Genomic DNA, 26,781 nt, shown 5'->3' with positions numbered 1-26,781 from the left:
TTGGTGCTCTGGCTTGGACTAGTACCTCAGAAGGTTCCTCAGTTCTGGTAGTCTGCATCTGTCTGCCTCTCTCTGGAAAGAGACTTCTGCTGTCAAAACAGTGGCTGGCAGAGGCTAAGCTACATCTGACCAGGAGCAAAAGGGTACCGGCACACACAGCACTTTTTTTATTGCTAAGCCAGGGGAGGTGTTTCATAATTTCCATACAATGATGCAAAATATTTCAGTCAGTCTAATTTTCCAGGTAACAGATGTGTGATTGCAAATACGGCTCCACTGGAAACACTGGTTCATCACTGCCTGGGCTAAAACTGTCTCTCAGGGTAGTAATAATGTAAGGATATGCCTATGCAGATAGGTCCATCCTGCCTATCCTCTGAACTTTCGATCAGCTCTGCTGCAGAAGCCTTGTACTCTTGTTATGTGAGAGACACTGAACTCGAGCTAATACAGGTTATCTTTATTTTGCAGTTAGTCTCTTCTATTCATTTCAGCAGTGGGCCCATTCCTTGGTGAGCAGCAATCATTTTCTGCCAGCACAAAATGACTATAAAGTCAGCGCGTTTGGCCATGGTAGATCTTGCATAAATGTAGGAGGAACTGTCAGGCCCCTGCTGTACCCCCAGCTGTAGCAATTTATGAACAGTCAGGCACAAGGTCAGACCTGCCTGAGGCTGCCATAATCGGTGTTGCAGGCAATGCAGAACCTGTGTAAGGACTAACAAATCTCAAAGCTGGGAATCTTAATTCCAACTTACGTCTCGCATCATAGTCAGCTCTTACTGTCACCGAGTAGCAGAACTTTGTATGTGTGATTTTTATTTTTCAAGCTACATGCTTCAACTCATAAGCCACCTGCAACCCTTCAAATGCAGCCACATAAAGGACTCTCTCTGTTAATTCTGCCTTGAGGATTGATACTTAACAAACCATTGATACGAAAAAGTGAACAGACTTATCAAAGCATGTTACAGAGCCTTTGGAGAAGGTCTTATGGTGATTGTTTCTTGTGCCATGGACATACTACTAAAGATTTCATATACCTTAAATTCTGCCACATTTAATCCTCTCCTCCTTTACTGTAATAAACAGTAGCATTGCCACCTTGTGGTAATGAAGATGTTTTTGCATCTGCATTTAAGCTCAGTAACTTCAATAAATCCTAACTGCTATGGTGATTAAAGTGAATTACAAGTGTGCCTGATTCTGTAAATACTACCTTTTCAATTCTGTTTTCCTGAGATTTCTTAAAATAGATGGTTGGAATTCCAAGTTCAGAAGCAGCTATCCATTGCAGGGTGGCTCGCAGCTCCACGTCAGGGCACTCTGGTTCCAGATCAAAGTTTATCACCAGTAGGTCCTTTTGACAATTGGCTGTTCCCACTGAAAGCCCAGAAGTGCTTTCTGGAAAAATAATCCCAACAGTTACTGTGCAATTACTTGCATTAACTTCAAATGGTATGCTTTAGTTGTTACGGTTCAACTTACCCTCTGTATTTTCTGTCTGTTCTTTAAGGAAAACCTTTTCTTCTACCAATTCACTTAGAAACAAACAACAACAAAGCTTATTAGTGATATTTAGGAACAGTCTACAACATTTCTTCCTGATGGATAAACTTCTCTCTCAATGTAAGACCTAGAAAACTGCAAGAAAAAAGTTACATAGGATGAAATAATAAAATGCAAAATATATTTCATTTATTTAATCTGTAAATCAGGAAAAGCTATAGGAATGGCAGCATTATTCCTGTAATAGGATGAAGTACTGGTACTGGTTACACTGTGTATTGCATTTCATCAGGATCTGTGTATCTTCACACACTGACAAGCAAATGACATTATGGTAAGACACAGCAAGTCTTACAACCTGGGGGGAAATACTGAGCTTCCAATGTTGGCATTTTGCAGTGCTACACTCCCTGGCTGAATCTTATCCCGTCTTGCTTTCTAGTTTTATCTTTCACAGTTAAATACAATCATAACTATCAATGATTTCAGCTACTGCTGGTTTTAAATATAGTAGCTGTTTGGATAAACAAATTCTGTTTGCACCTTGCAAAATCTTCCAAAGATCTTCGTTTCTTATGTACCATCTCTTTCTTGTTAAACTACAGGACACAAACTCCTGGCATGTGGTCACTGCTTCAGCATCCATGTCTGAACACAATGTCCATGCTCTTGTACACGTGGCAGGAGGCTGTAAATTCGCTATTGATGTGACAGCTATTGCATTCATTTCATCGCTCCTGGAGGGGTAGCACTTACAGACTCCTATTCTGCTCTCAACCAGGGGGAACGCTCCAAGTGCAAGGTTTTGTTTCTAGCATGGGAGGATGCTACTCTTACCACCCTCATTCACAGGATTTCAGAATCTCCCCCAAGGCTTCAAAAAATCAAGATTATATATACTCGTGTAGCAGCTACTGCAAGATGTGAGAGGAAAGAATAAAATGGCAGCATGCAATGTGTGGTTTGTCATGACTTAGAGTCATAGGTGCCAAATAACTTCCTTCCCACCAGATTTTTTTCCAGTTTTCTCTTTGAAGAGCAGATGTATTCTGTGCCTTGACTTTGATTTGTGAAAGTACAAACTTCTCACGCCTATTGGCTAACACCTGAGAACAGCCCCTGAAAGCTAACAAGGGGAGTCAGAAATTTATCCTTTTGGTCCTCGGAAATATAAGGGAGAGGAGTCATCTTTAGGAGTGTGTGTCAGAGGTATTGCTGCCTGCTGTGAAGATGGGCATGTTTTAACAAGGTTAGTCTCTGAACTGGCAGCTGGGAGAGAATGCATGTAACTACAGAAATACACATGCCCAGATTTGTTACAAAAAAAGAGCCTCTTGAAAGCAGGAAAGCTGCAGTATATATATCTGATAACTAGCTGTGAAGATTTTCTGAAGTCAGCGACTTCACAAAGTCCCCGTGTTCAATGCGTGACGTACACTCCATACACTTCTGCAGTGGCTGTGCCCTGACTGCATCATGCCATTCACCAGCTGGCAGGCTATACCAGGTTTCAGGGTACCAGAATCTTTAGGCAGGTACTTGCACATCTCTTGATAATTTTACTGCATGCTCAGTAGAAACAAGCTCAGAAACAATAAGATGTACTTTGGGCCAAATTATTATCATGTTTTTTCCTTTGACTTTAATTGATCCTTGTTTGCTTGACCTTACTTGCTATTACAGTAAACTTTTGATAATACTTTAAGTTCTTTGGAGAAGAAAGTTCACACAGTGGGAAACAGATACTGCAGAAAACTGTCTTTTAGGCAGAGCAGTTGGTGGATCCGTATTCTCCTGAGAGATCCACCTGGGTGGGCTTTCCTGTAACCTTTCACTGTCTAGTGCCGTCACTCTGCACAGACACCTGCCTGTGCTTTTTTCTGAAACTAGTGGCAGGCTCCGCAGCAGGCGCAAAGCAGGGCTTGGCACATTTTAGACGGCGTAAATGATTTGCAGTTAAAATTAGACTAAACATCAAGTTTCACTTCAGCGACTACTTACTTAATCATAGGAGAAGATGGCACGTTCTCCTGATAAATTTCCAGGTCCATAATGCCAAGACTGCTAGTTGTACTGCTGTTGCCATTGCTGACAAAGCAAAAGTTTAAATATTAGTGCCAAGCTGCACTGAACATGTCTCCATACGTCTTCTTTTAATTTATTCATGCACAAAGCAAAGTGAGGAGGCTGGCCCCTGTTATGCAGAGTTCCACAAAATCAGTTCTGCTCAGCAAGTGGTTTCCAGAATGAAGCACACTAATCTGCTCAAAATAATTAGGCTTTTATTAAAATAGTTCTAGATGGAACATGTATCAAGTGATGCTGTAAACTGGAGGAAAAAAAAAGCAACTGGACTTTCTTCTTGTGAATGGCTTATGCAATGAATGTTTGGCTTCAGACAAAAAGGCAGTCTGCATGAGTCCTTGAGAAGAAGGTTTATCAGGTACAGAGATGTCCTGGAAAAAACCTTCAGAGATTCAGATACCTCTGAATATTGTGAGTTATAACAAGGCATTTGGTTGTCCATCATACTACTTGCCTGCTGGGTGACTCCATGCCTGTAACCAGCGGCAGTTTCAGTGTATTACATCATACCCCAAATACTGTCGGGGGTCTGAGGGAACCCACGGGTACAGAGATGGCCCCTTAGGTTTCTGACTACTCTGAGAGACTGAGATTTTAATGAAAGCCAGTGCTCATTGGGACCAGTAATACATAGAAGTACTCTCTTTGGCTTCTTCACAAGAACGAAGCATTGCATCTGAGAATATTTGTAAAAAATAGTACCTGTTCACTCTATAATATCATTATAAATTTGACAGTGAATGTTTATGCAGATATTGTAATAGTCTGATGAACAGGTTGTGAATTTGCTGTCTGCATGTCAATTAGCACAAACAAGTTCTGTGTGGCGAGCCAACTTGAACCACTTCATTTTTACTGGAAAAGCAACTAATAGTATTTTTCCTTACATCAGAAGGATCGACAGTTCCTTTCCCCATCAGGATTTTCTGAGTCAGTGTCAGCATGCCATGCATTCAGACTTGCTGTAGCAAGTTCTGTTTCAATGCAGAGCCAAAAGGCACAATACATCAGCTCTCTCAGACCAAGGACTTTGTTAAAGGTTGATTCTGTAATAATGGGATGAACCTTCACCCACACTGACAGACAAGTTTTCAGTATTTTTTTCAACTAGCCAACAGTGCTCTCTGACAGAGCCTCGTTCTCTTCCCTGCTTCATTACCATACCGTCTTCCCTCCTTGTCATCTTAATACCCAAGAGAAAGATATAATTACTTGACAATATTTTAAAACCTAATCTAAGACCTCATGGAGAAAAAAAACCTTGCTCAGTTTGAATTCATGAAAAGGCTGAAGTCAAACTAACATCACTTTATATAAACTCTAAGGACTAGATAACATCTTTAAACATGTCCTGACTTGAACAGGAACAAAAAGCAGCATGTGGCAATGAGAGCTCTGGAATTTGTGCCTACTCAGGGGGAACTCGGTCATCCTCTCTTGATGTGCTCCCCTGTGCCAGTCTAAGCAGGTCAGGGCTCGCTCTCTCTGCTCTCAGTGCACAGATACCCAGTGGGAAGAGCAGTCTCGCCAACCTCAGCTAAGGGGATGCCAAAATAAACATTATGCAAATAGTAGCAAATAAATCAAAGGAAAGACTGTAGCAATTATCTTGTCTGATGGCCATTTCACTGTAGGACTGAGGCACTTGAGTGGTGCCAGGAAGTTTTTTCTTCGTCTGAATCTAGCTGCTCACCAATAATAAAAGACCTGGCTGAGAATGAGAATGTGGCTAATTTTTTTTCCCTTTTTAAAAATAAAGATACGTACTCTCCCATTAGGCTTTCTTTACAGTATTCTGAATAAATGTCGAGCTTGTACCCTCATTCCTGATGCATGGTAGTCAAATCGTTGGCTTGGTTGATTGGACCATAATGTATACTGAGAACAGACAGTATGGGTACCTCAGGGATCGTTCGCTGAGTTGTAAGTAGCTACTTGTGTCATCAGGATTGTCCTCATCGTTAGCTAGCTGGGACCAGCTGCCAGTGCTTTCTTCACTGCTGCTGAGGTGGTTTGGAAATTCTTCAGCTGCTTTTGTCTCTGCTGTGGTTTCAGCATCCGGTCTGCTCTGAGGACTGTTTGTGCAGGGTGATAAGGAAGGCACATTGATATTATAACATGGGCAAACAAACTGGTGCCACCAATCTTCAGGCAATGCTGCTCATTAAAGTCAACCAAGCTGCAAAATTATACAAATGCAAGAGACTGGACATGCTTATAATTTATACACAAAGTCCAGTTGAACATATGGTCTGAGATGCTCTTAAAAAAGAATCTTCTTATGAATGCTATAAACAAACACAAAACAAAGTAAGCCTTATGCCAAAATATGCATTAAAAATGTTTAACTTGTACAAAAAGATTTTACAAGTACAAAAAGAACTGCTCACTGCACAGGCCTATTGCTTAATACACTTCAGCCAGTCAGTGGTTGAAATATGTGGTACGTGTTAGTAGAGAATGACAGCATTTCTTGGAAATATATACTGGCACTCAATCCCTGTCACACTAATGGGTGAACAAGTTTCTTGCCAGGGTTTTGTACTCTGTTAGTATTGTAGACCCAAAAGAGGTCTAGAAGTAGGAAGGCATAGTGAGTTGTGAATCACTAAGGACTCTTAGCCTTCTGTGTTTCTTAGGATCATTGCTGCTTAGGTTGGGGAAGGACAAGGTATTCTTTTTCTAGGTAGGTGTGCAGCAGGTAGTCAGAAACCAGACTGAATATGGAGCCCAGACTGAGTTTAGAAAATACAGGGTTAAGGGAAAAATGCTTTATAATTCTGCACACTTGATGTATGTGTCACACACACATATTTATATGACACATATACATATACATGCACCCACAAACACATATGCAAACAAAAAATAAAAACTATACTTATGGCAACTGGACTTTGTGGGACTTACCATGGGACTTCTGATATGCAGGCAGGGAAGTATATAAAAATCCAACACTGCAGCACCAGAATAACAATTACAGCAAAACTGTAGTTTTGTTATGTTTACTGGATGGTCTGCATTTGCAGCTTTGTGTGTAATGTGTCCTGGCAACCTTCTGCAGGATCCCCCTAGAGAAGTTCTCGCCTTCAGATGTTTATCTGGAGTTATGGGTGACGTGCCCTGTCTTCAGTTGGAGCAAGAGATGACCCCAAAAATTCTATTGCTCCCAAGTAATTAACTTGATTAAGAATATACTGAGACAATATCATTGTGGATATCTCCTTCTGCTGTGGTCTCACTTTCAGGACAACTGAGAAGTTGCTGCGTTAATGCTGGATGCAAGAGAGAGAGGCAGCCTCCTGTACAGGGAGAAAGTGACTTGTTTGCCTGAGGGCCTCTGCTCTACCAGGCAGTCAACTTCTGTCAAATAACTATGCCTGTCCTCCCTGACCCCTCAGGTACAAAACTCATCGTCTGTAGTAACATGAAGGCACTGAGCAGCCAGGTCTCAGGGCAGTGGTGTTATTCATGTTTTTAATGCTTGGACCAAACAGAAGAGATTTTCATGGGCGTCATTACTTGGCATTTTGGGTTTTGTTTGATTCATTACGCAATTACATCTCAGACTAGTGATGCTTTGAACTGACAGTTCCCTGCTTCTGAACAGTCGGTTGGAACGGTTTCTGTGTCTCTGTGACAGGACTGGGTGTGTTGCACTGCCTACGTACAAGAAACAACTCTCTCTTTTTTTTTTTTTTTTTTAAACTTGCTAAAGACCTCTTCCCCAGGCCTGTATAGCTTTTTTTTTTTCCTTTTCCTTTTTTTTTTTTTTTTCTGATTGACTATATGTCTGCTTGATATTTTGCCTGGAGTTCTATGTGCCTGTATCTACACTAGCAAGTAATCTCATGCAGTAGGAGTGGATCAAAGCAATTGGTGCTGATACTTATATATATATGTTATAAATATTTTTAGGTTTTTACTCCAGCCTAGATTTTGTCCAGACAGCCATGCCACAAGTGGTTCAAATCCATGTGAAGAACCACTGGAAGCTTTGCCTCTCCAGCAGGGGCACAAGCACATCTGATACACGTTTGTGCAGCTTCCAGTTAAGATTCCTTTAAAAGAAATCTGCACTGCATGCCACAAACAGAGCCAATGCATGGAAGTGGAGACAGGTTGATTCAGAACTGCACTGCATTGCTGAACCAAAATGCTCATGTAGGTCTAGCCTCTGGTTACTAATTCTGCCCTACCAATCCTATTGCTTTAATATTCCCATAGCCACTTCGGGAACTGTGCTTCAAAAGCAGAAGAAAAGTTGTTATTTAGGGGCTCATAAACTGTGCAAAAATAACTTCATTTTCAAACAGTGAAGATTCCAAACGGGTAGATTTCTAAATGTATCTTATTAAAAGCAGGTTGCGTTTGAAGGAAGAGGAAGGTTAGTGGGGGAGAGTCAGTATGAAAGAATAGCTACACTATGATAATTATCCACCTAATTGCTACCATACGCAGGAAACTTCAATGCTTTCTCACTTCAAGCAGAGCTTTGTCAAAAGCCAAAACAGAGCCCTGCCTAGAATAAAATGAGCTACAGAATAGTTTCTAACACCAGCACCTGCACTCTTTCTAGCACTCTGAGATAATGGGGTGCTGCAATGCTCCAAGTTAAAGTACCATTAAAGTAACAGATACAATGAAGAAGTACAGTTAAAAATAGGCAATGCCTTGAGAGCGAGCCTTGCCCTTAACCTCACAGCATCTGCAGCAATGCTCTGCATTTGCACTGCACTCTCATACTGGGCTTACCCTTTGCCTTAACCAAAGCGAGCAGCAGATTTCTCAACAAAAGGAGTACAGCTGTAAGGAGAGGGTGGTAAACTGTGGTATAAACTCCATGAAATGAGATTAAAATAAAATGAATCACAGAATCAATCGGGTTGGAAGAGACCTCTGGGATCATCAAGTCCAACCATTGCCCTGACACCACCATGTCAACTAAACCATGGCACTAAGTGCCATGTCCAGTCTTTTCTTAAACACATCCAGAGATGGTGACTCAAATTTTATTCTTTTCTCTATCTAAATACCACCAGAGAAGTCTTGAACCAAAGGAGATGAGGGGTGCTTTTAATTACTATTTTATTTCCTCCACTAAAGAATTTTTATTACTTGTAGCTCCAGACTGTAAACACAAAGCTGAACTTCAAGCTCTCAGAATCTGGCCTTGTTTCCAGGTACACAAAGCATTAGTTATGCAAACAAGCATTCTACTATCTTCCGTTTTATGCTAACAATGACTTTTTTTTTTGTGTTTTGAGTTATCAGCTAGTGCTAAATGAAACTTCAAACTTTGTTCATCTTTCCTGTCTTGATTATGGAAGACTTAAATACCTGTAGGGTGAAAAACTACTTGTCTGTGCAGTATTAGATTTGAATCTCAGAACCACTGTATTGTCATATTCAGTGTAAGCTTGCTCCAGAAATCGGCACTGTGATATATGATCGGGTGCTTTTATGCCATTAGAAACCTGTAGTCAGAACTTAACCTGTTATTTCTTTAAAAGTGCTTCTCTTCTGATCTTCTTCCTTATATCAAAATACTTTTTACTGGGAAATTAAAACAAACACCAAAGTAATGGGCTGATTTGCTGTTTTGTCACTTACCTATTTAGTAGGGAACTGGAAACCATGTGTTTCCCATCAAAAGCTTCTGGAGGCTGTTCTTTGCTTTGGTGCTCCTTTTCAGAAGGGCCACATGAAGCTAAGGACTCTGAGTCTCTATCTGGCTCATCTCGTTGATCAGTTTCTATCTGAATTAAAGGCACTTCCCTGTGCTGACCTGCAGGGAGGTGTCCAGGGCTCTTCATAAGCTCTTTTTCATCCAAACTTACTCCATCCCTTTTGGGTTTTGGTTGAATCGGAGTTGCGCTTTGGAGCTCTTTGCTTTCCAGCACATGTTCACGGCTTGTATAATCAAAGGAATCCTGCTGGACAACAATTAAATTTTTACCACTTTCAACAATATTTGCAGCCAGTCTGTTTGCATATTGTTCCACATGTGGTGGGGAATCACTGTGAAACTGGTCTGCCTCTGCAGCCTCTGCCTCATCTGCTATGATTTTGTTCTTGCGCATTAGAGATTCAATAGAACTTGCCCACGTCTCGTGAATCAACATATCTGTTATCTGGTCAGTCTTGCATCTCTGGTACAGGCATGAGTCAGACTTGCAAAGACCTGAAGAACCCACGGTACTGACTGGCTGTACACTTAAGGAATCTTGGTGATGGTGGGAAAATCCATCTAATGAATTTGCCTTAACTGGGACGTTAACTGTTAGCCTAGAGCCTGATGACCTGCTGTCAGGCACTGATGATTGCCTAAAGCAAAAAGGTGATCGTAGAGAGGGTGGTAGCAAACTGCCACACCAGTCCTTTGAATTCTGAGGGGAAGATAAGTTATCTTTATTCTCCTTTTCTATTTCTCTTAGCATATACCTATAAAATTCTTCTGTTATGCTTTCTGTGCTGGACTGTTTGGATGGGCAACTTGGTCGTACATTAAGATGACCATTTTTCTTGGCTACCTGTTGCAAAGCAGAAGTTAAGATGTTGTTCGCATTTTTTCCTGCATAGTAATCCAGTAATAAATCAAAACCTCTTCCTTCATTTTCCATCTGGTTCACCATAAATCTTGAAAATTCATCCGTAATGCTTTCACAACTAGACTGCTTTGAGACAGAACTTGTCCGGCTCACAGTCTGACCAAAGGTGTTCATCAGGCCCAGGGTATTGAAAGAGGCTTTGGAATCCGAGTCCTCCTCTGGTATGCTCTCACAGCTTGAGGCCTTGGCTCTGCTCCATCTTTCACAGTGCAGCCTGTTCCTGGGGTGGTTTGGACCTTGCCAGATGCTATCAACCACGGAGAGTTCAGTGAGGTTCATGATCTTGGCAGCCACTTCGTTTGCAAAGATATTGACTGAATCTGGTGCGTCCTCAAGGTTTATAGATTCATCTACTACCCGATTCATCAATCTTTCCTTTAGCTCAGGATGTTCATCTGTTTTTCTTTTGATCTCACTAAGTCTAGGTGCCCTGTTCTTCCGAACAACTGAACCATTAGCAGGGGTTTCCTTTTTCCTTTTCATGGTTCTGCACGACAAACTCTGGGTCACCAGATATTCATTGCCTCTCTTCCATGCACAGAACCACGGTTGCTTTCCATTTGAATTTTCAAGACAAATGGCAGCTATTTCTGTTGCCATAGAGACAACTGTTTCTGCTAATTCTTCTGCAAAATCTGTGATACAGTACTTGTCCCTTGAATGTTTCACCTGCAGCACAGGCTGAGAAGGAAGCAAGACATGATTTCCTAATAAAGACAAGCTAACCTGAACATCATTGTTTAGCACAGCATCACACTTCTTCTTGGCCTGGTTTTCTGAATTCGTGGTGGCACTGGAAGACAGCTGTTCTTGAACACCATGCCTGCATTCACTGTTTGCAAAGGTATTTTCTCTGTCTGAAAACGATCTGTAGTCTTTCTTCTTCTGATGATTGTTACTCTGATTTGGGGATTTGTAACAGTCTCGCGTGGTTCTTTTCAGGTATCTTTTCTTGGGAGATGTTTTTGCAACAAGTGCATTTTGCCCTGTAGCTCTACTTGTTGGTTCTGAATTCAGTGTGGCACTTTCCTTGTTATTTACATCTTTTATATTACTTTTCCTAGTGTTTGTGACATTTCCAAGGTCTTTGCTAGCACTGGTGTTGTAGGATGGACCGAATGGATTAATAGCAGAGTGATCAAGGGGGCTGTGTGAAGTTTCACATGCTGTTGCCTGTGTTGACCATCCTTCTGCTCTTGTTACTTTCTCTGCTTTTGCGCCCTCGGAAAAGAGAGGAGAACACTCTTCAACTTGTCTTATGTCATTCATCTTCTTGCAAGTGAAATATATTATGTTAAAAAGCAACTTGTTTGCGGTCTCCATTAAAATATCTTGTGTACTTGGGCCATTTTCTGAATGGGGGTATACCTGTCTCTTCCTAACCTCTTCAATAGAATGTCGTAGAATAATGTTGGATAAGTTTTGCGCAAGTTCATCCCTGATTACTTCATCAGTGTATGGAATCCGTGGCCTTGCTGCTGTTTCAATAATTTTTCCATTCATAGATTCCATAAAATGCCCTACATTTTTGTATGTGTTGGGTTTTGTCAAAATTATTGATGCCTCTTTGAGAAGTGCCTCTGCAATGCTATCATTTAGCTTCTCCATGCTGCTTCCTATAGCTATGCTACAATGAAGAGTAATAGCTGCAGAAGTCTGAGCAGCAGACAGAAGTCCACTTGAAGTTGCAGGGTACTTCTCCTCCTTCATTTCCCCCAGACCACAGACGGCTACAGCACTTGCTACTTGAGTCATGCCACACAGTGCAGATGGAAATGAATATTCTGTGCCAGCACAGTCATCAAGTAGTTGTGAAGATGCTGTGGGTAGCTCTTCATTATCAACCACTCCCGTTTTAGAGTCTGTGGCTTCTTGATCCTGTCTGAATTTTTCTGCAGCCTGGGGACTGGAAATGGTTCCAATAACAGTGGCTGCACAAGCCAGAGCCACTTCCAGTGCATTCTGGCCATGTCCATTTGAATGCTCTTCCTCAAAGTAATCCGAAACTTCAGCAGAACTTTCTGATTCAGTCCAGTGGCACAGGCTGGGGAAGGCAGACCCTGGCCAGTCAGATATATTCTCAGAACTGTCTGGACTTTGCACTATGACAATCTTTGGAAGTTCATTCCATGATCGGGAGGCAGATACCTCTTCTGACTTACAGGAGCTTCCTACGGAGATGCTGACTGCAGCCTCCTCGCTAAAAGTGGGTTGAGACTGTGACAATCTAATGAACGCGTCTTGCAGAACAGATTCTGCTAAATTTGTGGCATATTGACCTGTAGTCGCCCGCTCATTTTGCGAGGGAGGATCAGTTTTCCTGATACCTGCACAATCCTCTCCATCTGTCTTACTGTCGTGTTTCACTGTTGGGTCATACAGAGGCCCCAGCTCCTCTTTAGCCATTTTAGTTAAAGATACATCTTCTAACACATGCGCTGAGCAGGGATTTTCAATCTCACTAGTCAAATTAGTAGTACTAAAGGATGAAGTAGCTCTTCCAGCTAATTCCTTCTGCTGCAGTATTTCCTGGTCTGACTTATCTTCAGGTTGTAAGATGCCATCTTCAGCCACAACGTTCGCAGCTTCAGAGACTCTAGTAGCTGCATTATCTTTATTAATGCAGTTCCCTTCAAGAATGAATGGCAACCTGGCTTTTCTGTAGTGGAGATTTTCAAATCCCTTTCCTTTATTTTTTTTGACATCTGAAGATGCTTCTGAAACACTTAATTTTTCATGACCTATTAAAAGAAAGATAAGAAACTAGTTTTTGCAGAGTACCCTGTAACTTTAAAAATAAGACAGCTGCACAACTGTGTAACGCATTACTGCTCTGTAAAACTACTGCACAACCATCTGTCCTTGTCTTTGAACAACAATTTAAAAATACGAATGGCTGTCCATTTTCTAAATTACGAATAAATATAGGCGTGAATTAACATCAAGTGCAATTTCTGTGAGCATTGCCACGGCAGTTTTGCAGTACGAACAATAGCAGAATTATGCTCAGTCCCGTTGCTTTTACCAGTTTTATATTCATCAGTCTCGTCATCCTCGAGGTGCTCAGATGCTGTGAGGAAATCTTCTTCTATTGAGGACACTGAGCAGTTTGTGTCATCCTCGGGCTTTAAGACATGAGCTTCTATCTGCAGCTGTCTCTCCTGAACGAGCTCGAGTCCAATCAGAAACTTGTTTATTTCAAAAATGATGCAGCTTGCGCTGTTTTTCCTGTCCCCTCTCGCACACTGAACCAAGCAGACATCTGCCAGCCAAGGATGCTAGAGGGGAAAAGAATCTCAAATAGTTATTTAATTAAAAAAAACCCTTATTTTAAGCTTCTCGCTCTATAAATATCTCAGGAATGTTCTGTTGCAAAGACACAATGCAATTTGTCATTCAGATGTTTGTAACACAGTGTGCAGTTACATGTAGGCCAAAATAAGACCCCTTGGACTGACAGCTTTTGTTATACAAGCGTTTTAGTAGAGAGCCCAGCTGTAACGTAGGGGCATCTTTATTTTGTTGAAATTACCAAGTTGTTTGTTTTCAGTCAACTTGTTTTAATGAGAGAGACTGATTTGCTTTTAGCCATGTCAGAGTTAGCCATCTGACACTGTTATTAATGGCCTCACACCACCTGGTATTACCTGTCTCTTGAGGGAATTGTTTGTCGGTATGAATTCCTTTTTCATTATAATTTCTGTTGCAACACTTGTTTGAAGGCAGCCCTGTAAATACTGGCTGGTGAGACTGTTAAGAGCAGGTCACCCTTAGATGTTCCTACAGGTGGTTTTAAAATAGCATTTTATTTTGTTTCTTTGCTCTTTTTCCTCTCACTCCTTATTCGCCCCAAGCCCCATTATTTCAGACCAGTAAAACCTCCAACTGGAAATGAGGCTCCACTGCACACTATGCTGAGCCTTTATATAAAACTGTTTTACCCAGAGAAGCTGTACAATTAAGTTGAAAGTTGGACAGAAACTGAGAGAAAGGAACTCTTGTTATCCGCATTTTATTGATATTAAAACTGTTGGATAGTTATACAACCACAGAGCTAAGCTGATATCTCTGCGTGGGACTACGTTTGTGGTATGGATGTACTCTGAAGCAAAGCCAAGCTTTTGCAGCTTGTGATCTTGTGCTTTAACTCCAGGCCCCCAGGAAGGAGCCAGCTTGCGTGGAACCAATTCTGGATCAAGGCAGTAGATTTTAAGCTGTGCAAAAGATGCCCTGGATCCCCTGTGCATTTGCACAGTATCTAGTGTAATGTAACCCCATCCTAGATCTTTTGTCTTTGAGTGAGAATGCAAAGCAAATATCTAGTAATAAAAGGAGTGCGATGAGCATTATGTTGGGATAGCATGTTTTATTAGCTTGCTCTTCCTTTCCAGCTACAAAATGTGTCTGAACAGAAAACCAGATAAATTACTGTGTTAAAAGTAAAACAGAAAAGATAGAATTTTTTTTTTTGAACTAGCTGCTAAGAAATTGTTGCTGAATCAGACTTGAGCATACACCACACTGTGAAAAATATTATTAAAACCAGATGCAGCCTTAGTTCAAACATTCCCCTGCTGTTTCTCCAGTCCACAGTTTGCAGGGTTGTCCTTGTGAAAAGGGCTGAGGGGGAGCAGAATAAAAATCCTTGTATGAAAACTATGCAAGTCAAATTACAAATGAAATTCTCTGGAAAGCCAAACAAATGTAAGGATGAATATAGCACGTGCTTATCTGGCCAATAAATCTCACCCCATCTCAATGCAAAGCTTTACTCATCTTACGAAACAGGAATTTAAGTTATTTCTCATTTGTCTCTTGCCTGCACTCTCTCTGAGAAGACTGCAAGTCTCAATGGCCACAGTCTTTTGGAGATGGGGATGATTCGGGTACTCGTCATCTTGTTCGGGCCTCGAAACACCCTTGTGTGTATTACAGCGGCTTCTCCCCAGGGAAGCGGGGTTTGAAGCTCCATTGCTCCCACCACAGGCTTGTGCTCTTATTTTTTTAAATCTTTCTGAATTCAGCCGTTAGTCACAAGTGGCAAGAAAGCTCCATAACCATGCAATTTCTCTCTTTAAAGATCAGCTTATTGGTATAACATAAAATTCAACTATCTTTGCAATACAGCTGTTCCAGGGCCTGCTTCATGAAGACTTTTGTACACAAGTTAATTTCAGTGAAAAAAAGTTTTCTGCTTTTTTTTCTGCAGCAGGTAAAACTGGAGGTACCTGTTCATGTTTTAAGTTTGTTGAGACAGTTTCGCATTCCAGGGTAAAGCTGCAGTTCTAACAAAGTTGTTCCCAATTCATGCTTGGCCAAATGAGATCAGAATCAGGCCCAAAAATACTGAAGAATTTTTCATTCTCTTTCTTCACACAGACATGAACAGGCATAAAGTATGACAAAAATGGAAACGAAGAAAAAGCTTTTTATTACAATAAGGAGTTAAGCTTCTGGAACTTGTGTATTAAAATGCCTTTAAGCAAATGTTATCATTTGCTTCCTTTCTCTGTGTGGTGCCAGTAAGAGGATTCTTGGCCTCCAGATCACAGATAGGGAACATTTCATTGGCAATAATGGGAGTGAAGGAGTCAGCATGAGAACTTTGCCTTCAGCTCCTTTAAATGTTAAGTTTTAATTAATGCATTAATTACTTTTTAAGTTGACAGAAGCTAAATGAGGTATCAGCTCTGATATCGTTAATGTAGCTTGGTATTTTCCATTGTCACATTCAGGCTTACAGTAGCCTCTAGGATCCTAAGGTCCTATCATCAGCTCTTTTCCAAGGTGCACGTGTGGGAGAAGATGGATTGGGAACAAAAGTGGGAAGTAGCAAGACTTCACTTGAAAGGGAGTCTGTAGGAGCTGTGCCCCGATCTAGCCATGTGCACAGAAAGTGTTACATCTTTCCTTTCCCCCCTCTGTGCTGCCTTTCTGACTCCTGCTACTCTTGAAATCTGGGCTTATGAATCATCTCTGCCACCAATGCCTGCCTTCCCTCAAGGATCAACCGCTAATACGGCTTAAAGCATTATCAGCTGCAACCCAGACATCCACAGGATCTAGAGGGAATAGCAGCATCTCTCTCCTATCTGTGTCACCCACCGCCCCCCACCACACACACTTAACAGACTTTTGTTAGACAGATTTATGTTTGCAAACTCCCACTCATCTCTTAAACTGGTGCAAGGTCTTTGCTTTCAGCTTCCTTTTTTCCATTTTCCAAATTCCATCCTTCACAGGTGTGATGTGATCTTAAAGAAGAGTTTGATTCCTACCTGGGGAACTTCATAATCAGCCTGAAGCTTTCCTGATGCTAATCCACTCAGCAGGACTATTTCATTTTCCTTTGGTGGCTGTACATTCATTGAACTGATGAGTTTGGGGAGATTTGGAGAGACGCTGATCAACCTCTGCAGTATAAAAGATAGATTTTGCTCTCAGGTAATGAAGTCTGAGTTGCACTGTTATATTGATAAATATCAAAATGAAATACCACTTACAGGCATCCCTTTAGAAAGCTTACTTGAACTTACTCCTTTTTGTTGATTAAAAGTAGAACCAGCAGCATTAAAATGCACATTCTTTCTTTTGAGCCATCAGGCAAGACAACAGTGATATAAACTTCTGCATGATGTCCAGCAGGACACTCTGTCATCCCTTACATTGTCATGTGCTAAGCAGGTTGATTGTATTTGTGCATCTAAATGCTCGGCCCTCCTATTACGAGTGAGTTCCTAAGAGACTGAGAACACTGTGTCTGTTACTGTCTAAACCAGAAAAGATTCAGTAGGGATGGTAATTGGAACAGGGCAAATCTTCCAGTTTTCCTCCAGGCATATGACAAGCAAGAAACCAAAGGGAAAGTTAGCTGGAAATTGATGACCAAACTGATGCAATACTAAACCTGGAATAACAGAAGTATTTAATAGAGAGGTGAAATGTACATTTCTTTGCTGTTCCACTGGACACCTTCATGACCTTTCATTTGTAATGATACAGTCATTTTCTACCTGTTACATATTTGCTAGAGCCAAAAGTGGTAATAGTCACAACATCAATGATGCTATGTAACATAGGAGATTTGTACTGCGATACTGCTGGAGTTCGCAGTGATGTGCAGGAGATAGCTGCGCCCAAAGGCTGGATCAAAACGACAATACCTACTCTAAGAGTGCTTGCAATTCTTTTCTGCCAGGGATCTCTGTGTGCTCGCTTTTAGGAACAGGGAACCAAGGATGACCCTTACAGACGGAGTAAATACCACCTCCATATTATGCACTAACACAGCCCATCAAATGGCAAAGCCATTAAGGGAATGCGGGTCTCAGGCACCCAGCCATATGCTTCAGTTGCAAGTCAATGACACTTCACTATGCAATTCAATGACACTTCACTTTTTCCTTTTCATCTTCAAAATAATAACCTTGCAGTACTGTTATTTTTCCTCAGAGTGAATTAGATATAATAAAACTTTCTGGCTTAGCAAATGTAATTCAATTTTTGGGAACAATTCACTTTTCAGTAGACTGATCATCAGATGAGGCTAAGTATTTATATTTGACATAACTAAATTCAGTGCTTCAATTCAGTTTGACATTTCAGTATAGTACAAAAAAGTTCTCATGATTTTCTTTTTTTCAAATTTAACCTTTCTGTTATCACACACATTTTTCTACGTACCTCTATTTTTCTACTGTCAAAATTGCCACATTTTATCAGATTTCTTAGGTAGGAAATCATGGCATTTTGTATATCTTTTACTTCGGTTCCTTATCTTTTGTTCAGAATAAAAAAGGAAAAGTCTGGAAAGATGACTATTTTATGTGAAAAAAAAACAATTTAACCCATTCCAAGGTTCAAAGAGTAATGCAAAACCCTGACTACTTATTAGTAAATAGTTATATATTTCATATGAAGAACAGCTATTCTAACATCTTTAAAATTCTTCTATGAAATGCTTTCACCACATCAGTGTGTTGTATAAAACTCCACCCCACTAAAAGCTAATTTACCCAAACTGTGTATTATACACAAAAATTGTGATGAGGGGGTTTCCTCTTAGAGAAGAATACACAGTACCTGTGCTAGCATTGTTACCTACACTGGAAATGAAAAGTATCATCTCCCAGTCATGGCTAATAAATGTGCTGACTCTGCACCAGAAACTACCTTTCTAAAATGCTGCCAAACGTTGCTGTCTCTCCGTTACCAGTCCCGCCATGTGCCAGGCAGGGGGTGCCAGCTGTGGGCATGTCGGGGTGCAGCACTGTGGGGAGCCGACCAGGCTCTGCTGCGAAGGAAGGACTGAGGGCTGCGCGAAACGCGTGGGCGGTGAGTGCACCGCTGCTGTAGGGCTCATAGGCAAAAATCATGCAGCTGCTTTCAAAGGTGATTTGTGCTTGTGAGGAAGTAATCTAATCTCCAGGCATTAGAAAGAGTAGCTGCATAAAGCTAGTTTAAGGTGGCTTTTACAGATATCTAGCTGTAAGCTTGAGGGAGAAGCTTTTGGTATTTTCTTATGACTTGCTATAGCTTTTGTTCCTTAATAAACACTGTAAACAACAATAAAACCATTGCTTATTAGAAAACAACCACTGCTTCTGTGGATTCGGTAAAGTTAAACCTCTCAAGCTGTTCTGCACAGTTAACCTGCTGATTCAACAGAAAAATAATTTTGCTGCAAGAAGCCATGTTTATTTTTGACATCTGAATTTTCACAGATTCAGGATGCAGAAAACAGCATAGAAAAACAGATCCTGCTAATGAATGACTTGCAGGAGGCAACAAGGTCCCAGCATTGGTTGTCCTCCCATGAGCTAAAAGTGGTTTCAGCAAACTAACTGTAATGCTTTACTGAGGAACTCCCTGGATATTATCAGGAGATCCTACCTTTGTTCACTTACCACATACTGCTGCCATATTGCTGTGTCGATCACAGGCACCAACCCAGGATGATGAAAATGAACTGATAAAGGAAGATGTAAACTCAAATCTGACACCAGGCCATATCTTTACAATGTGACTTCCTCAAATCTGAGGGTTTTTTGGAATGGTATGTATTTTAAATAGCATATCATAATGTAGTTTGTCTTAGTGTTTGTAAAATAACCAAGTTTTGGTTTTTTTTTTTTAAATCCCTTTTTTTCTACCCTCCAAACTTTCAGTTAAACAAGTAAAACACATCTTTAGTTCTGTTTTATCTAGACCCCTCCTGAAGACCACACAATTAAACTATCTGGAGTTTGACTGAGTAAGACTGGTCAGCTGAACAAGACCTAAATGAGCAGAAGATTCTCAAAGGCTTTTTGGTAGTAGGAAAGACAGACATCAGAAACTATTTTTACGTAGTATTATGTCAAAATAAAAAATTGGATGTATGACATATCCATGTTCACTTCTCTGATAAAACCAAGGCTGAGCAAGAAGCCTACTGACATGATAACTGCTGTGAATTCCCAGGCTGCAACAATCCATTACATATTACTGGGATGGGAGTAAGAAAAACTATAAAATATGGCCTGGTGTTGAGATCATTTCAGATTGCTGAGGCATTGCTCTCTGTAAGGGTTAAAAATCTAGAGCTGGCTTTGATTTGTCCATAGAATTTTGATCTGGGTTTGTATTGGAGAGTCCTGGTGTACCTGACTAGACCCAATGTGCATGTTATTAAGACCTAAACTGTTACCTGTTTCACTTGCTCATCGCTGCAATCATCTCTGTTTGCATCTAAATTCACAAAGCAAACCTGTAATAAGAGAGAAAAAGAAACAGTAGCTTATGAAGTCATATTAGAATGGCAGCAACCCTTCTAAAGTCAATATATGTTCCTTTTCTAGCCTTGCAGATGAATATGTGAAGCCTTTTCCTAGTACAAGAAAGGTTGAAAGGTTAGCAAAGAGAATAGCAGAGTAGACATTAAGAAAGGAGGAAAAAAAGAGCAAAAGAGTCATGACTTTATCTACTCTGACAATTAGCTTGTCTAATGAATGGGCAAATGTTGCCAATAAACAGTAATACAGAGGATATTAGAAAAGATAGAGGCAATATTAGAAATGCATTTGATTGTAGATCAGAGAAACTCTTCATGTCTTGCTTTTCCAATGCTTTCTTCTTTTCAGGCACTTGATGCTAAATGTTTCATAAGTGCAAGTATTGATGTATGTACAAATAGTGAGTTGCTTTTAGAGTTTTCTCCACATCACATAAATATTTTAATATTTTTCGTAACTTTTCAAGCTTCCTAAGTAGAAGTTTAAGACTTTATGGAAATAATTTTTTTTTAACCTTGGCTCATGAGCCAATATGCAAGCAGAAGTTTTCAGCAGTGCTAACCAGCCACCACAATAGCTGGCAGAACAGCTTATTCTCTAGTAAGTTTACATGTGATTCACTGGAAAGTACCGCTTTTAACAACAAGGTCTTTTTGCCCCTTCTTTGATCATTATGAGTTTCACCAACCATTTAATGGTGGTGAGATGGACTTAAACAGAAACTTCAGATCTAGCCACCATTTCATTTCTGAAGACTTTTATTTTTTTACATGACTAGAAAGCCATTTTCTAATTTTCAGAAATAAGAAAATCCCTCCTCCAGCTTTATTTCCAAGTTTGAAGCAGGGACTCCAAAGCTAGGCTGACTGTCCTGCTCCTGAACACTGCAGGTATCTCTTTAGAGGTTTGTGAGAGTTTGGTGGTGTCTTGATTTAAACCAAAACCTGGCACAGCTTCAGGACTGAGTTGAAGCCAACACCTGATTCTAAATAAATTGCAGATCAAGAATTTACCTTCTAAGAGCTCAGTGATTTCTTTTTTTCCTTCTTTTCCAGCAAACAGTAAATGCTTCTTTCCCTAATTCTATGTAAATTTCCCCTAGAAAAATAAAATGCTCTAAATTATCCCCTTCACCAATATTCTTGTGTTAGGCATCCGAGCTCCGTTGTGTGCCTGTTTTTACCCCAAGACAACACCGACTTCAGTTTATATATGCACATACCATATGTACAGATTATGACCATCTGCAGTAGCAGCCAGCACAGCAGATGGAAGGATCCAGACAGACATCCCATTGTAAACCAAAAAAAAACCCACTGGAAAAGAAAGCTTTTTGCCCTTTTAAATAGTTTAATAGCATCTTCATATGAACTTAAAAATGTATTTTCCAACACTTTTACAATTTTAGGGTAAATATTTCTCTGCCTGACAATGCCAGCAATCAGGATATGCCACTGTCACCTGCATTTTATGGGTGGCTAACTTTTAAGAAATAGTTATAAAAATTTCTAAGCTATAAAGTATTAAAAATACTCCCTAGCAATATAATGTGGTAGTTATATAATGTCCTAAACATATTGCAGTTAATTACACAGCCAAAAATTTGTCTTACTTTCCACTGGGATTTTACACGTACGCATTTTACATATCAGCAATAGGTAGTTATTACAAAGCATTAGAAAATTACATTCTTTATTCACACGTGTACTTGCCCAATGCCCACAGTGATACGTGGTTATGAGTTTGCAGGTGCACAGAGGTGCATTTGCTTAGGCAATCATTAATTTGGCAACCAGGGTAGGAGTGCTGGAAGGTACGGGTCCACTTTCTAGTCCTTTCAAGCATGTTCACCAGCATACTGAAGGTCGGGCTGTTACTTAGGAGCTTTGTTTCCAAGCCCCCATGCCAGACTGGTAAGGTCTAGTTTTGTACTGGATTCAATGTCAGAACTTAGTGAAAAAGCTGCGTAGGAGCAGTCATGTCTGTGCATACATTGCAGCCAAACATTTGACTCTCTGGTAAACCTTGTTTTGTCATTTGCTACCTATGTGTTGGTACAATAGTTCATGTCTTTGCTGTGTTACACGCTGGCGCTCCTACCAGTGACACCAACTACCACCCTAAAGATATGCCCTTTCCGAGCAGCTGAAAAATCATCGTCTCTATTTCCTGTGGCATGGATGGTATATAACTCTCTAATGCCTCAGTAGAAGAAATAACAGTATAAGCAGGAATATCTGTTCTTTAAAGTCATATTCTCTTTCTTTCATTTTTTTTTTTTTTTTTAATTTTCAGAACCCAATGAACTTATAAAACCTACGGCAGTACTAAATCCAGTTTCAAAATACACTTGTCAAATTCCATTGACATTGATTTATTGCACTGCCAATGCAGTCTCTTAGCGTTTTCATGTTCTGTGGATTCTGCAGTTTTAATTATAGGCAACTTTTACACAAAAATAGTTTTGCATTGGTGAAAGACACTGAAGAACTCATTTACTTCTTCTGTTTTGCTGTTTGCTTTGAGATTAGCCCTGCTTTGAGCAGGAGGTGGGACTAGATGGCTACTCTAATGATAAATTAACTCTACAGCTCCATCCTGGCAGGGTCTGCACTACTGCTGCCTTCTAGGAAGTTTACTGTTTAGGATATTTTTCTTGGAGACACTTTACTAGAGGTGCTCAAAGAGAAAAAGATCCATCTGAAAAATCTCTCATTGGTTTCTGCTTACTTAATACAAAATTTAAGCTTTCATTAGCTTACATTGCTTGATGAACTTCTAGTAATTATCAGAGACACCGCCGTCAAAACAAGGCAAAACAACACTACGGAATAATTCATAATCTGTAAGAAGGAAATATTGCACAGATTATGAAGAAAGAGCCAAGGTCAGGTCAGCATTTGTTAACCTCAATTTAATTTTGACTTTTTTCCTTTGGATCAGATGCAGGTTAATGTATTTTAGCTTATTTTAACTAGAACCTAACCTTGTTCTAATCATAGTATCTTTAAATGTCAGTCCTTTCCCATACACTTCTCCTTTACACCTCACGTTCTTGTCTTACCACAAACATCTTTTCACTTCCAAAATGTGTCTGCTCTCCACTCATACTGAGCTACTGTCTGGAAGCCATGCAGAAATGTCAAGATATTGCCTTTTTTTCTGGCTTAGGAAATATTTATTTTAGGGGGAGGAAAACAACAAAAATTAAATGGTGTTACTTAATACAAAAAGGAAAAAAAGCACCAGCCAAATTCTGGCTTTACATAGTGAGGCAGTCACCCACAACTTCCCTGCTGGATGCTAATACCTACTTTTGGTTCAGTAGTGTTTTCCAGTCTAGAAAACCTGTTTGCTCAAGTGAGAACGATATTTTTCTTTTGGTGAACACGTACCACTGCACTCTATCTGGAGTCTCAATACTGGCAGAAAGCAGCGTACTACCTATCCAGAAACCATTTAATACACAATCACATTGTAAACAGCAACCCTTTTACTATGCAGATTCTTGTACATGAATAACACGAATTGGGGTCTGACCCCCAAGCCTCCTCTGCATTTCTACTACGACAGTACCAGGCAGATTATCATCACTAACTTGCTGAGCTTTGATCTTGAAGAGGCCTTTACTTTCCAGGATCATATAAAAATCAAATAGAGAAACTTTTTTTTCTTTTTTTCTTTCCTGTTTTGCATGATAATTTCTGTGACTGGTAAGAGATGTATGGAGTAAATTCTCTAGATCAACAATTTCAGGTCCTAAAGTCTACTCTTGAGTCACTGTAGAAACTGTGCAGACACCTCAGCATCCACTGTCTACAAATTAAGACTATTACTTCTTTAAAGGACTACGTGCTAAGAAATAACGTGTTTATAAAGCACTTAAGGATATAATGTACTATATATACAACATATTTTACTCATTGACAGATGGCCTCAGGGAATCGCTAAAAACGTAACACTGTTCTCTCACTTCAGAAGAGTAAAGCAATTTCATTTTTTTTCAGAGTACTGATGCTGGCAAACAGCTGAATGACAAGCAAAGAAACGTATTATCGTCTATATTTTCCTTATTGCTTTCATTTCAGCTTGTATTAACCAAGGTTGGTATTACTGGCATTTTAATATTCCCTAGATAAAAAAGCACACTGATGGTAAGAAAGAAACACTGTCTCAGAGGTATAATACTAACAATAGTAATTTAAAAAAAACCTTTTTTCCTAAGTGGCTTTTCTAGAGTGAAGTCTATTTCAGTTCTGTACTATTTTCCCCAGATAAGAGATTGCCAAACTACTTTTTTCTGTTTGTTTTAGGAACTGCTAATCCTCTTTCTATTGTCTGTGTCAATGCCTGACAGTAAGGAAAGGTTTTTGTCTTTGTTCTGTGAAATATCTTACAGCTTTTGGTGAGGTTAAAACAAGCCCTAGCTTGTGTATTTTTATTAAACTAGGTGGGTTTTTTTTGTAATTAAGAAGAAAATCTGCTTGTTTTCCAATCCTCTTCTATGTCAAAATACTAACTTGGCAGAGATGTTGGAAGGCTGGGCTTGTCCTGCCACAGTAGTAGTATCTTCTTGCACAGTGCTGTGATGGCTAGGAGCTGCTAGCAGCGTTTGAGAAACAGCTTTGTGGTGCTTGGTCCCTTTTTCTCCCATGAAGTATGAGTTCTTCCAGCTGCTTCTTAGGGAAGAGGTCGAACTGAAAATCCACTATATTCCTCCCTCTCACTGGCATAATAGCTGTCCCTTGCACCTAATTGATACAGTTACTCTGGTAAGTGAAGTGAGAGCCATAGTCTTGTGTTCTGCGCCGTAAAGGACTGCGATAAACGCTTGTTTAAAGTGCTGCAGGAGGTGTTTTGTTTTTTCTCCCCCATAAAATCCAAATGCATATACATTGTACACCATCCTCCCAAATAAATTTCAGTATCTATTTTAAAAGAAAGGAATTTAAACTGAAGAGACAAGACCTAAAAATTAGAACTATAAACAGATGGCTTGTGCAACCTTAACTTTACCTCATATGCCCGCATTTATGCAATGCAGGATCTCTGCCTGATTCAATGAACAGGAAGACTGCAAAAAGGTGCAGAATTATGAAGAAGCGGAGAACTGTGTATCTACCATTTTCTAACATTTGAGTTTGACTTTGTAACCTAAAGGACACTCTTAAACAAGGTTTCTTCATTTCTAAGCTGTGTCAGTTTGTGGGTTATGACCACGCAGTTAAATACAGTATCAAAATGCCAAAATGGTGGCAGGACAACATCCAGGTGGCACAAACCACTTCATTCTGTCACTCCACCACTGTATCCATACAGCTGATCCTCATCAGCTTTGGCCTGGGTGTCACTAGCAGGCTGGGTTTAGTGCCATATACCTCAGCACAGGCCAAACTTCTGTGTCTGTATTTGGATTTGTGGGGGAATTATGCAGAATTCAGTGTGTTCTGTGCTGTCCTGGTTGGTATGTCAGTATGTAAATGCTGTCTGGAAACTGAGCTGATGGGGTCTTTATGTCCCAGGTCTGTGCTGCTCTGCTTTCTCCATTCTCTCTCCTGTCTTCTGTCACAACACCAAGACTAATTAGACATGCAAGGTGCCAATTCAGACAGCCCAGGAGAGAGTAAGAGGAAATAACCGGTTTGGGACCACACTGCAATCTGCCCATAAAACTTAGGTTTCATTTCCTACAAACAGAAGTGAAAAAGATAATTAGCCCCAGGAGAGATCGCAGGAGAAAATAATTCTGAGCAGGCTGTTCCTGGGTGCAAGGAAAAACACAGTTTAAATGCCTAAGCCTGAGGATGTGCAGGACACAACCCTGTGGCCTAGGAAGGCTGAGTGATGGCTGAGCCCAAGACTGACAGTAGTTTTGTATATAAAACCAGCCGACACGCTCATGAGAATGCAGTCCTCGAGGGCAAAGAACTGAACAGTGACTGTACTTCCACAGCAGGATAGGCAAGTTCAAACTGTGCTGTTCCTTGCACTTTAAGCTTTCCCCGACGACACTCAGTAGTCATTTTGTTAACTGTAAATGTTAGCATCTGTTGCTGACAGGAGCCCAGTGGTGGGAGCAGGAAGGTAGCTGTATGTCAGGGCGGTCGGCTGTCTCCTCTCTGTCCTGGTTTGGGTGATGCAGGCATGAAGCTCTCACAATGTGACTTTTAAATTAATATGTATCTGACTGTGCTCGTTTGTGTCTTCCCTTGCTCCTTGTGCCCAATGTGGGTAACATACATCTTGCAATAATGCAGTGATGTTCTGACTATTTAGCATTATCTTTTGAGAAATTAAAGGCTTGGCGTTTATTTCCACATTGTTTCCCCTCTATATTTTGGGCAGGTATTGTTCTTAGGATGTGTATTTTTTCTTACGTGCTATTATGCTATTGAACGCTTTATCCCTTTTTAAAATGTAAAAGATACAGTTTGTGAAGAGGGTTGTGAAATTTTACAGCAACTGTGATTGCTATGACAGTTGTTTTTAAGGATTTAATGGAGTGCCTGACCTCACTCATTTCTGTTCTCAGCAATAACTCTCTGATGGGATGGCATTTTGGAATTCTGAGCCCTATTCTCATCCTAATTTCATCTGTGCAAAAGTAGAAAAACAAAACAGTTGCTCTAAACTTTTATTAGACCAAAGTCAGAGTCTCCTGGCTTTAGAATGATAGTTCAGATCACTGTAATTTCCCCACAGCACAATAGCCAAATATAGCTACTCCAAGGCATCACTCACTGGAATGGTAAGTGTCCATTTCATAGAAAATACAGCTGCATGTCATGCTCCCGTAGGAGCTG

General features: G+C 40.3%; 1 protein-coding gene across 1 annotated transcript in view; it reads right to left on the bottom strand.

The window, feature by feature from the left end:
• Positions 1-26,781, bottom strand: part of SPHKAP (SPHK1 interactor, AKAP domain containing) — a 50,144-nt gene that overhangs the window by 1,492 nt on the left and 21,871 nt on the right. The window contains 8 exon segments of the mRNA XM_068406989.1: positions 1,220-1,404; positions 1,489-1,541; positions 5,496-5,679; positions 5,682-5,773; positions 9,208-12,946; positions 13,231-13,483; positions 16,484-16,618; positions 19,894-19,953. Coding sequence (XP_068263090.1) covers positions 1,220-1,404; positions 1,489-1,541; positions 5,496-5,679; positions 5,682-5,773; positions 9,208-12,946; positions 13,231-13,483; positions 16,484-16,618; positions 19,894-19,953 — 4,701 coding nt within the window.

This window comes from Nyctibius grandis, chromosome 8, assembly GCF_013368605.1.
Source record: "Nyctibius grandis isolate bNycGra1 chromosome 8, bNycGra1.pri, whole genome shotgun sequence".
NCBI classification, from domain to species: Eukaryota; Metazoa; Chordata; class Aves; order Nyctibiiformes; family Nyctibiidae; genus Nyctibius; species Nyctibius grandis.
The sequence above is the reverse complement of the archived record's forward strand: the minus strand, read 5'-3'. Positions and strand labels throughout refer to the sequence as shown.